The sequence below is a fragment of the Ambystoma mexicanum genome, chromosome 9 (genome assembly GCF_040938575.1).
Source record: "Ambystoma mexicanum isolate Mex_15411 chromosome 9, UKY_AmexF1_1, whole genome shotgun sequence".
Classification (NCBI taxonomy): Eukaryota; Metazoa; Chordata; class Amphibia; order Caudata; family Ambystomatidae; genus Ambystoma; species Ambystoma mexicanum.
In genome coordinates this window covers 921,707,088-921,719,802 of record NC_090931.1, presented here as the reverse complement: position 1 = coordinate 921,719,802, position 12,715 = coordinate 921,707,088, and the positions used below count along the sequence as shown (strand labels likewise).

The window sequence follows — 12,715 nt, the reverse complement described above, 5'->3', positions numbered from 1 at the left end:
TGTGGATCTATGGGTCTATCTTTAGGGGTGTTGGTATATGGCAATATTTATAATTGTTTAAGTGGCATATGACTATCTGTTTTTGTTCCTCTGGGTCTGTGGGTGTTTGGCTCTTTTTATATTTTGTTTTGGTGGGTCTTTGTGTCTGTGGGCCAATGGGTCTTTGTATCTGTGTGTCCATGGGCCTATCTATCTTTGTACCTGTGGGTGTGAGGGTCAAATATTATATCTATGGTTTTGTCTGTTGGTCTGTCTTCCGGTCCCAGGATCAATTGGTCTACGAGTCTATCCACATTTGGGTCTGAGGGTATATGGGTCTATTTCTCTTTGAGGGACTTGAGGATTCTATCCTTGCTTTTGTGGCCTATTGGTCCATGGGTCTTTGGGTCGGTGGGTCTATGTGTTTGTTAGCCTGTGGGTCTACAGGTGTATTGGCCTATGGATGTGTGTGTGTGTGTATGTCTACCTGTCTTTGCGTCTGTGGGTCTGGGAGTCAATGTCTCTATTCATGTTTGGGTCTGTCTATGGTTCTACCTTTATGTCTGTGGGTCTATGTGTCTATGAGTATATCTACCGCTTTGTCTCTTAATGTATGGGACTATCTTTGTATCTGTGGCTCTATGCATCTACAGGTCTATCTTTGTTTTTGTGTGTCTGTGTGTTTATGGGTCTGTTGATTTGTGGGTTTGTAGTTCTATGGGTATGTCTACCTTTATGTTTTCGGCTTTGTGGGTCTATGGGTTTCTCTATCTCAGAGGGCTGTGATGTATTTTTGTAAATAAATTACAACATCCATCTTTGATTAATTTTATAATGTGTTTGTAGTTTAACTCGTACATTCTTTATTTTAAACAATATTTTTTTAATGGATTTTACTTATAAATAGGCATGTTTTTATTACTTATCGAGTACATCTTCAGTGCTTTATTATTGTTTTTAAATGAATTGACATGAATTTGATATTGGTTGTTAAGTATTTGGGTATATGTTGCCATTTGTTCATCTTGATCACTGCGACTTTTATAATTGTTAGACGTGTATTCTAATCGGCATTGCAAATTCTATTTGGAATTGTTAGCAACAGCTTCCATGAACTGTTTATATGCGTTGTGATTTTTAGTTGCACTATTGCCCTTTATACTGATAACATTTGCACTCTGACTGTATTATAGTCTGTTTGTACCTTCCTCTTCTGATAAAGGGTCTATAGCAAACCAAGTCGTTTTGTGCGTGTTGTAGTAGATAGATAGTATGTAAACGGCAGTACTTTTTCATGTTTTCTCAAATCATGATTAATCTGCATGTGGAAGCGATATGTTGGCTGTTTTATACAATAAAGATAAATGCTGAAGGCAGATAGTGTAGTGCACTTGCCGGCTTTATGTCTTGAAGACATTGTGATTTTGCTGATCACAATGGGTGCTGAGGAACTGCTCGCCCACTATATATATTATACAAATTATACAAAACACTAACAAAGCTATGGCGGGTACATACACACGCACGCACGCACACGCACACACACACATGCAGACACACACACACACGAAATACAAAATACAAAAAAGTTTGATATCTTATTTAGGCTAACAGAGACATATATCACCCTACCTATACATACATAATTTATGAGTACGCATATAGAGAGAATTTTCCCACCCACCTTTGCTGGTTGCCTTAGCAGGAGAGTGGGGCTTACAGTGTTATATGCTGCTGTGAGCTTGGCTGCTTTGCCTTGATCGGCCTGTGTACATTTGAGTTGCTGTTCGGCAGATTCGGTGTTGGTTAGTTCAATCCATTTCAGTAGTAACATTTCATTGGGGCGGTGAGGCTGATGCCATAACACATTTTATATTCTCTCTGTTTGTTCATCTAGGCATTCTTTGCAAAGGAAATGTTATGCTAGTTTTCTATATAGATGTAAGGGGTGACTATTGGTGGTGTTAGTCCGCCTTGTTATGGAACAAACTTCCTTATTTCCTTTGAGCGACTGATAACCATCTTTCCTTCCGGTGTCCTTAGAAAACATTTCTTTTCTAGACTGTTTGCTCCCTTTCTTCTTCCCTCAGTTCTGTGGTAGCTGCGCTTTATAAACTTTATTAACATTAATATTAGTGAATAGATCCACAGGGCACACATTATCTATCAGAGAGACACAGATAGGTTCAGTCAGTATCATGCCAAGTGTACTGATAGCACACTATTTTACTAGTTTGATTAATATGATTATGATGACTACATTATGGCTAAACAACTGGCTTAGCACTTGCATACCCACAGGGCAGGACTGATGAAATCTAACCACATCACACCGTACTCAAGAAGCTCCACTGGTTACCCCCTCAAGACTGCATCACTTTCAAGGCAGCCTGCATCACCTACAGAGCACTGATTACCAAGACAGCATCTACCTAGCCAAGAAACTTCTCAATTCATGAATCCTGAGCATTGGCGGAGGGATGGCTTTGGATGGAAAGCATCATTGTATGCGACACTTCAAGAAAATATGCCCTGTTGCAGAGTTCAAGCTTGATCACAATGATCTTACATTCCTCACATTTCTGAACTGGAAGCCAGTGTCTGCCCAAATAATCCTAAGCATTATCAGCAGAGCGGAAGGGAACATTTACACATTTTAATTGAACCTCATAACGGGTCACGCATTTTCTGCATTTATGAGGGGTATTTAAATAGTAAATTTAAAACAACCACACAAGTTAGGGTGCTGATAGCATACTTTATTTCTAAATAACAATACTATCTCAAGGAGGTTCAGTTTATTCAACTTCAATGAATCATAAACATTTCTGCATTTAAAGAACATCAATTTAAAGTGATTGACAATTGGTTTTTTGACAACAGTTATTTTCTACTGTGGTTCATAGCTTAGTTGTTCAATTTTGAAATTGCAAATTACATTTCTACTACTATCACACAAGCTCACATTCACTGCACCCTTTGAACCTCCAAGATTTGGCACTGTTTCAACACTGGAGTGCATAAGTAGCTTGCTTAAATGAGGGTTTGGCCGGGTGATGTTACTTTTACAAGCTAATTAGGCAGTCAAAGTGTCTGAAACAGTGAGGGTGGAAAATGACTGAACAAAGTGCTGGCCGCTAGCACTTTGAACACAACATTGTTTTAAGGTCTCTGTTAAACAGTTAAACAGTTACGTTACGTTTCAGTTCCGATGTATAATATGCAAATATTGCTTCCATGAGGGTAGTTGGAAACAAGACCTGCATTTTACACTAGTAGGTTCACATAAATAAATTATGTTCTTGCACGTCTGAAAAAGCCGTGCATGGCATCTTCTCTTAGGTGTAAGTCATCATCAACAGGGAGTTTCTCTACCCGTTGAGGCATTCTTAGACGTCAACATTGTGTTGAGGCACATCAATTAGTTAACAGTTGTGCAGGGTATTCGTTCCATACGAAACTTTCCCCTACTAATCAAGTAGTTTTACAAGTTGCATTTTTTGAAAATGTCAAAAAATAAATGGTACAAAACTCCATAACCGTTATCTTCGGCTATATACAGTATGTACATGTCAATGAAAAATGATTCAAAATCTCAAGTCAAGCTACAATGACAAAAAGTCATAAGGTACATATCTTTCGACATTGTCTGATCTAGTTAGGTACAAAAATATTTTTCTATTTACAATTTAGATAGTTTAGTCCATTTGATCCACTTGTAAAAAAAACAAGTGTATATAAAATTGATCAAGATGTTCAAATTGATCGCACGTTAATATTCACAGTTGCCATATCGATCCCAAAGTCATTTGTCAATTGTAGTGTGTAAAGACCGCCATCCTTCTTTTTAATGTCCATGATGATGAGAGTTGTCAGATCTTCGGTTGTCTCGATGTGGAATCGGCCCTGCTGCTCTTGGCTTGAGACGTGTGTTCCTCCACAAGACCATTTGATATCAGGAGTAGGATCTCCTGAAAAGGCACAAGCCACCGTGAGTACTTTCCCTTCATCAATGGTGATATCAGTGGGAAGAGCTTCAATTTTGGGAGGGGTTCCTTCACAAAATGTAACAAAAGGAAACGTTATACAAACCGCATACCAGACCAAAATGGTGATTCCTGCAGAAGAGTTCTACTTTTAAATTGTGTTGTCTAAAACTACCGGTAATGGTTTGTCTCACCTTTCAAACTCCTTCCACCCCTTGTAAAAGCTGAACTCTCCAGCTGGGTCAGGCTGGATGATCCGGCAAAACTGCTGGAACTCATCTCTACAAAAGACTCTTTCATGGATGACATGCTTTGGGAAGACATGCTTGCAAATTTCATTTCAGCCATGCTGCTGCTACTGCTGAAGGAGGCCTCTTGCTTAGAGGCAGACATTTGGATTGCCTGCGAAGAGAAACTCTCCTGCATGCTTACATCACCACCTGTCCTCAAAACTACCTTTTTTGCAGGTTCTTCAACCAGAGCTGTGGGGCATAGCAAACAAAAATGAGAAGAAAACATCAATGACATCACCTAAATTAGTGAAGTCATTTTATCTTAGATAGTCACATAAAAATGGAAATAGCACTGTACCAGTTTACCTACGACACACGTAAGCATTAGAGCTGCAGTGCTAATTAATATTGCACAGACGTTTTGAATCAAGGATTACTTGTAACTACTTATTAAACAAGCCAAAGAAACAAAATGCAAAGCTACATTAGCACATGGAAATCGTGCCGACTCTGTAAGCCTTCTTTTCACTTAACCTGTAACTAGAACTAAAATATAGATATTTCCAGTTTTATGCAGAAATCTAAGAACAACTTGTATATGCATACAGGTTGATACATACAAGTCAAAGTATACACATTTATGGTGCCAATAGTAATGAAAGGCATTTTTGTAATAACTGCATTTCAGAACCCATTTGTTGAATCTGCTGGAATTTCACTAGCTAGAATTGGATGAATTGCATGCTTTGTTTTCCTAAATTTGTAATTACAGGTTGCAACTGCCCTACGATTCATGGCTCCCTGGTTTATTGGTCCATTTACCACATTTGTTCTCAAATATTGATTTAACCTATGTTTCAGTGGCAGTGGAGGGAGGGAAAGTGCCATGTGTCTGTCTACTACAACATTGTAAGTGATTCAACAGTGAACATAGTACCACATATGTGCCGGCATGTATAAATGGCTCAAAATTTGATAACGTTTTTTCCAAGGATAAGAAGGGTATTTGGAAGGGAACTATGGATGTCATTGGCAAACAGAGAAGGACCTGGCAAATGGGAAACTTCAATAATGAGTGGAGGCGATAAGATGAGAGATGTGCTGGGCATAGTGTGTTTAAAGGCTGCCATGTAGAGCCCATACAGAGTACAGCAGAAGAGCAGGTGCTAAGAATAATGAGGCCTAGCAGAGTTGGAAATGTCCAGTAGATGTGATCCACAAATAAATGTAGGAGCTTAATATAGCAAGTGCCACTTTGTCAGTAAGTCTTAGGTGAGGTATCGCTGATGCATGAGATTGGACTTGATAAAGTGTTTGTCGTTACAAATAACAAATGAGTACTTGCAATGCATTTCTGAGCATAGCCTATCTGTAAGGGGATAAGGTGCCCTGCTGAAAACATCAGTGTCTTGTAGATCTTCTCTGCCATTTTTCACGTATCACTCAGAAACAGAAGTGCTATAGATATCCTGTAACTTTTCCCTTTCCTGTATTATTGGTTTAGATATCTTCCTTATTTCAAGGTGATGCACCCTCTGTTTTAGTTTAAGTTTGATTATTTTGTTCTCCACATAAATTTGAACTAAAAGTTGTGCACACAACTCTCTTTTTAATGTCCTCTGTTATGTCGTATACTTGTATTCAACTGATATCTCTAATGTCGGCTCTATGTTTCTTGATTATCCCTATGCGGGGCATAGCAGCTTCCATAATGTAAATACACTTCAATCGTACCCAGCTGCGCGAAACACGTGTGAATGATATGGCATTGATGAATAGTTTGCTTTCATCTTTGTTCTGACAAAATTGTAATGGAATGTTTCTTGGGAGGACTTTGAATGTCAGCGTTCTCCTGCATTGATCTGTTTTAAATGCATAAGGACCATTATCAACCGACTGTAAATGTAGCCTGGTAGTCTGGAAATTGCTCTCGCTGATTTAACTCTGCCTGTCAACTTGGCACTCTATCATGGGGTGCAATCTCAAATCTCGCAGTAAATCAAAAGAATCATGTCGCGTTTCTGGAGCTTTCTTGCAAATTATGCAGCATGAGAATCCTGATAGAGTCTCCCAATTGTTTTTTGTCTTCAATGTATTTTTTATGCATAGGGTTACAAATCCTTTTTTCAAAAAGTGATACATTTTTAAGTTTAGATAGTTCTGGAAGACGGGGAGTGCAACCATAAGTTGCCATCTTTAATATGTCATTTAGATTCAACATTTGGAATTGCCTTGTGTCTGATGTTTGCTAAAAAGATGCTTCAGTTAAGAATGTTTTTCTAATGGTGAGGTATGGAAAACTGAAAGTGTTTTAAGTCATTTAAATTGCCTTGATTTGATCAGTGCCTCGATGTGGTTTTAGAAAACAAAGGGTGTGTAACGTTTTTAGGGTTGGTCTAATTTTTAAGAATATTTTAAGATATTGTACCAGCGTTGAAGCAGTTCTTTCAGCTAACGCCGAAAATAGCTCTCCACTATGGTTGAATACTTTCATATGGGTGTTTCGGCACAGGCGACAGAGAAGATCTAGACTCAAGTATTGTTCAATTCATGGAGTACTCAAACAAGCATGTTGGTGAGAGCAATTGCACTGGTACAAATTTGCAGCAAGTGGAGCGCTTGGTTTCATTAATGTATTTAAAAATGCCAAAATTAAGTTCCACCTCAACACCATAAATGAAGCTGACTGTTGACAGTATTTGACATTCCCCCATCCGTTCCACGAAATAACGTAAAAAAGACACAGAACCACATTTTAACACAGAACAGTGGTAAAACTTACGAAGCACTGTGAGGGAGGCGGTAGCAGAGCACTGGCCATGGAAATTCTTCGCCTTCACTGTGTATTTCCCACCGTCCTTTTCTAGTGCATTCCGGATTTCCAAGGTGTATATATTCTTAGACCGACTTACTCTTACATGAGATGAAATGGCAACCTGGAAGACAAAAGCATTAGTGTTACAGTGTTCTGAGATGGAGACCTTTAAGGTGACTGCATGAGGACACACAGCACAGCAGGGACGCTTTTTGACTTGATGTTTAGTTGAAGGCTCTCCTTAGAACATGTGTCGCTGATGCAGAAGATGGCTGTTAGTTGTGTTAACATGTGCGTGCCACCTTTGGGACCATAGCAGCAGCTGTAGCCAACAATGAACAGTTATGAGCAATGCTTTCCTCAAAGTGACCGTTTACGATGCAGCGTTGAGGCAAATAAGCCAGATAAGCAGAGGGATGTGGAAATTGGCAATATGGCGTTGAAGGCGTGCACCTGCACCTAAACAACATTTGCTCTAAATAAACTGGGACATGTGCCTGGATTTGTGCCTGCTTTTTTGAATGTAAATACATGTGCACGTGTTCAGATAGCTTTTTGATCATTGCTGTGAGCTACTACAGTGATCGCCTGTTTCCAGGAAGGAAGGATGCCTCCTCATGATAGTGGGAGAGCTTGCCTTTGATGATGGTTGAGGTCTATGTAGGAGTGTGTACCTCAGTGGAGTGACTGTGGTTCACTGGTTACCTGCAGAGATCAGAAGGGAGGCTAGTGTAAATGTGCAGAACAGCTCTTTATTTGCACTTGCTGTGAAGTGATCTGCATTTAAGCACTTTTTTGGATGGCACAGAAAGTGGACCTGAAAGCTAGAAGAGGGACTTGGATGTAAACTTTTTATAAGCGGGGTGGCCATTGATAAGTGTAGGCTCTAGAATGAGCAAGCCCTGTAGTGGACGACTCATAATTCCATAGAATTGGTCAGAGTAGCGGACAGGTCTGGTCTCAGCAGGACACCCTGTGAACCACACTGACTGCTATGCTACCGAGCCTGCTGCTTCCCTGCTCTCTAGAGTTTTCAGGCGTTTACTTTTACTGAGGAGTAAGTAACTATAGAGCAGGCCGCCCATGCAGGTAATGGACCGTCAGCCCGAACTAACGGCCGTCTGAGCCATTACAGGCAGCGACGGCCCACCCCGCAGGATATGTGCAGCAGCAATTACGTTGTAGTGAGCAGGTTTGCACTAGAAGCGCAAATCTGTTCACCAACCAAAAAACAAAACAGAAAAGATGATCAAGATGGTCACTGCAACAATACGTAAACAGAAAGTGCTTGTTTCCATTGGAACGAAACCCATTTCAGTTTCCCTTGCGCCATGGGAGGACAAGTAGAATGTGTCGATGGCCAGCAAGGAAACAAGGCATCAGATAAGATAGATTTTTTTCAATTTTTCTAGAGGGTACTGGGGTAGGCCGGAAGCAGGAGGAGTCCGACATTGGAAGAAGAAGGGAATGGGCTAATAAAGCCAGCAATCAGTGTTTGCTCATGGGCTTCCCTGCCTCCCTCCCTCTACCCCCCCCACCTTTCCCTGGTGTCCCCCCCCAGGGTGCTAACGCAACGCCATACCAGTGATAGCTGCCCCCTCTACAAAGCCCCTTTAACAATGACGTGCCACGCCACATGCCGCAATACACGACTGCAATGGTCTACTTGGGTGGGATGATACTGTGCTGTGTTAGTCGGACATTGAGTGGCAGTAAGCGTTCAGAGCCATTAGCAAACCACACCTGTGTCCCGCCCTTAATTCAGGCGTCTCCAAGTCCAGAGCTAAACAGCTAAATGAACCAAACACCCAGACAACATGCACTTGAATACAGTGAGTCTAGCTGGGAGCTGTTTCCATAGTCAGTGGTTACCCGGGAAGCCTGGTTTACTTGTGGCGCCTGCTGTGTTAGGCATACCATTGTTAAGCTTGTGGTCAGCTTTTTCACTCTCATTTCTTTTTCTCGTGAACTGCATCATTTCTCACTATTGGCTAAAGATTTAGGAAATTGGATACCATGCAAACATGATTCGAAGCATGAAAAATATATTTTAGGCAGCACGTGTTAATATTTTGAACACCGTCGACGTATGCACTGACCCCTTCCCAGCCCACAGCCCAGCTTACCTATGCGTGTCCAGAAGCCAATCGCATGGCCCATGTCTTACCTTCCTGTGGGAGCGTCAGCACTGCAATGGGAAGTGCTTCAAATTGGCGCGTGCGCATGCTGTGTAGAAGTGCGCCTTTCCAGAGACACAGACATCAGAGGCATACGTTGCGTGCCTTTCCTGAACACACATCGCTATGGAATCCGACTCATGCATGTGCAGTGTTAGAGAGTCTGCTCAGAACAAATGAATCCCCATTCTAGAGCATTTATGAGTGCTTGGGCCACGACGTTCATGTGCACCCGGGTTTTAGCTGAGCCAGTTCATAACATGCATGGACACAACACAACATTTTAATGAGATTTCCTTAGGAGATTTTACCTGACCTGGAAAATATGTTTGCAAACGTGGAAATACTACTATTTTATATAGTTTCATGAAAAACGTGTGAACTTAATTTAACAAATATATATTTTTTAAAGATCTCATTTAAACATATTGGAGGCCATTATCAAGATCCTCGTACATTTCACAGAGGCGACTAGTTATGTTGCTCTTACCTGTAAACCGGTCCCATTCATGCCATTTTTGTATTTTGCACTGCCAAGTGCAAAAAGAAAGACTACAACCGGTCAGTCTCGCACATATGCCTTCTTTTTGCCTTTGATAGTGCAAAATGAGTAAAGGCTGCCACCAGCATCCACAATGGACTCCTATAGAATTTTCCTGCCACAGGAATCCAATGCATTTGCGCCAGGATGACAAAATCACTCTGGTGTAAATAAAGGCAGTTGTGTAGGGCAGTGCCTATTGGGTTAGTAGAAACAGCAATGACGTTCTGTCCCCCAACTAGTAAAAAGCATGCATAAACGTTTTATACATGCCCTTTAAGCATACGATTTACTCTCCATCATTAAGGAAAGGACCTACATTGTATTTGTGACTCAACAGGTGACGCAGCCTATTCAAAAACTGCCTGGACTACATCACAGGTTAGGCTGCTTGAGGCCCATGCAATCTGAAACACGCGTAGCCATTAGCGAATTCCCATCATACACAGCCCTGTTATAAATAATCCATTAAATGTGTGACTTCGGTTGGATAAGGACCCTAATTTACATAGTTCATGCATGAGCCATAAGCAGATACTTACTGGTAGGTTATCCTTAAACCACTCGACTTCTGGAGATGGATCGCCAGATATTTCACAAGTAAAGACTACGTTTTGACCTGCATCCGTGTTTTGAGACTTTGGTTGCGTAATAAAGGCTGGCGCGTTGGAACGCTCTTTTGACATGGCCAACTCAAAGTGGCATTTGATGGCCCCTTGTTCGGTCTTGCCCTCGCAAGTGAGTATTCCCTCATCTCTATGGCTTGATTTCTTGATGGTTAAAGTGTGGTCGTTTCCAGACACGCCATACCTGTAGTCTTCAGAGTTTTTAAGCTCTACTCCATTTAGCACCCATTTTATTTGTGACGCGCCGGGGAGGTTGGCCTTCAGAGTGACCTTCTGGCCATCCGTCATGCTGAGTTTAGACATGGCGGCTTTCACTTCTGTGTAAGATGTCTTGACTTCTTCAGAAACAAGCTCCTTTTGGATGTATTCTTCCTGCACAGCTTCTTTGGCCGCCACTGTCGATTTCTTCTGTGTGAGCACACTTGTGTCCTTAACAGCTGTGAAATAAAATACAGTTTTATAGGATTCCACATAAAATCTATGGCACTTTTGTGACTTTAATCTGCAAATGGTTCTTTGAAGGGTGACGAGCTGTACTTCTCCACAACATTTTGAAATCTAAACTACTTCATGATGATGCCTTGTCAACTGTTTGCGCATAAGAGCAATGGTTGGAATGGAGTGTTAGGAAGCGCAGTAACACTTTAGTGAGTACTGCTTTGTTGAGTGTAAATCCCACCCGTTTCTTAATACCATCAATCTAACTTCGGATCTGGGTTGTGTGACCAATAATATTCAAGGAGTAGTAACAGTATTAAAAAAGCAAAGCATCGTCAGTGACAACGTGCTCGTCTTGGAAGCAAAACAATGCAGGTTCGAATCCCGGGTCCACGCTTAGAAACCTCTTTGGTATTAAGCGCCTTATAAAAAACAATTATAATTATGATCACTTGAAGAACTTGTTGATGCCCTGGGCAACAGTGCAACACTATTCAACTGTATCTCCTGTAGTAATGGAAGGCACATCTAACAGTCCTACACATATGGGTATATCTACTCACTCTCGGGTTAACCAGTGGCAGGCAGATTGTGGCTTTAAAAAAGTGAAACAGAGACTTTATTTATTTCGTTTTTTTTAAAGAGCATTTGACATTCTGCACGTTCACTTGACAGCCCCTTCGTGCACTTTATTGGGTTAGCTGCCAGTCCTGAATTTTAACCAATCATCACTGGCGTACAGATTCGATAGTGTCTTCCTCCTTTGGACAAGCTAGGACAAGCTAGGTGTCTGTGGCACTCCCTCACTGGTGGACAGCGTGCAGGTGGGCAGTGTGCATTGCTCCACATTATGCGCTTGTTTCATTATGTAAGTGCCTAAGTAACGCTTAGATACCACCAGGTCAGCTCCTATCTCAGCCAGTCACGTGTTCACCAACTGAGTACAAATCAGGCAAAGCAGAGATTCATGTTTTCAAAAAGATTTCTATACTTTACTGGGGAGCTGCCCCTTCCCACCCACTGTTAGTGCGATCACTTTGATGGGCCAGGTATTATAATTATAATTGTTCATTTATAACACGCTTAATACCAGGAGTGGTTTCTAAGTGCGGGATTGGGATTCAAACCTGTGTTGCACTGCTTTGTCTTGTTTCCAAAGCAAACGCGTTGCCTCTTAGCTATCCCCCCCCTCCAAGACATTGAATTGTATTCTTTTAAATCTTTAAAAAAAATGTTATTAAAGTTCTATGATAACACAGTACAGCAACCCCCCATCCCCCAACCATCCCAGCTCAGACCCTGTATACTAATCTCAAGGTTCCCGCTCGTATCCCCTATTCCTGCCAAATGAGCCCTCCCTCCCTTCATAAAGTCCATCTTGTGCGTGGGTCCATGTAATGCTACTCTTGTGTTCAGCTAGAGAGTACTTAATAGCTATAAGGTCCCATCATGTCCAGCCTAGTAACCTGACCACTCCTCCCTCGCTCTCTCCCCTTCTTCCCCCCTCTGCTCTCCCAGACTCCTGCCTTCGGCCCAACTTCATCGCTTGATCCTCTTCAAGGAGGGAGGTCGCCTGGGTAGGTTTGCAAATCATGTATTAGGGTGTTCCATGCCAGTCCCTTATTTTCGTTCCCCTCTTTCCTCTCCAGTCCCTGCACTATCCCCTGTCCTGCTACCACCCATCCCTGTGTGCCTGCCACCCACTGTGCTAGACGTGGGCCTTTGGGTCATTTCCACAAAATTGCCAGCCTCCTTCGCGCCTCCTTCGCGCAAGGAGCAACAACAGGGCAGCCATTGTCTTCCTTTGTTTCTTCCTACTCCCTCCCGGCACCCCTCCCAGCAGACATATCTTAGATGTGCAGTCCATCTGACACTTTCACACCTTCTTGAATGATCTCATTGCACATATATTATTATGAT

General features: G+C 41.7%; 1 protein-coding gene across 1 annotated transcript in view; it reads right to left on the bottom strand.

The window, feature by feature from the left end:
* Window positions 1–2,717: 2,717 nt before the first annotated feature.
* TTN (titin) overlaps window positions 2,718–12,715 on the bottom strand; it is a 364,996-nt gene continuing 354,998 nt past the window's right edge. Inside the window, exons 302-305 of the mRNA XM_069616101.1 lie at window positions 10,274–10,794; window positions 6,981–7,134; window positions 4,160–4,447; window positions 2,718–4,034 (exon numbers count right to left, since the gene is read on the bottom strand). Coding sequence (XP_069472202.1) covers window positions 3,736–4,034; window positions 4,160–4,447; window positions 6,981–7,134; window positions 10,274–10,794 — 1,262 coding nt within the window. The 3' untranslated portion in view covers window positions 2,718–3,735. The remainder of the gene's footprint in view (window positions 4,035–4,159; window positions 4,448–6,980; window positions 7,135–10,273; window positions 10,795–12,715) is intronic.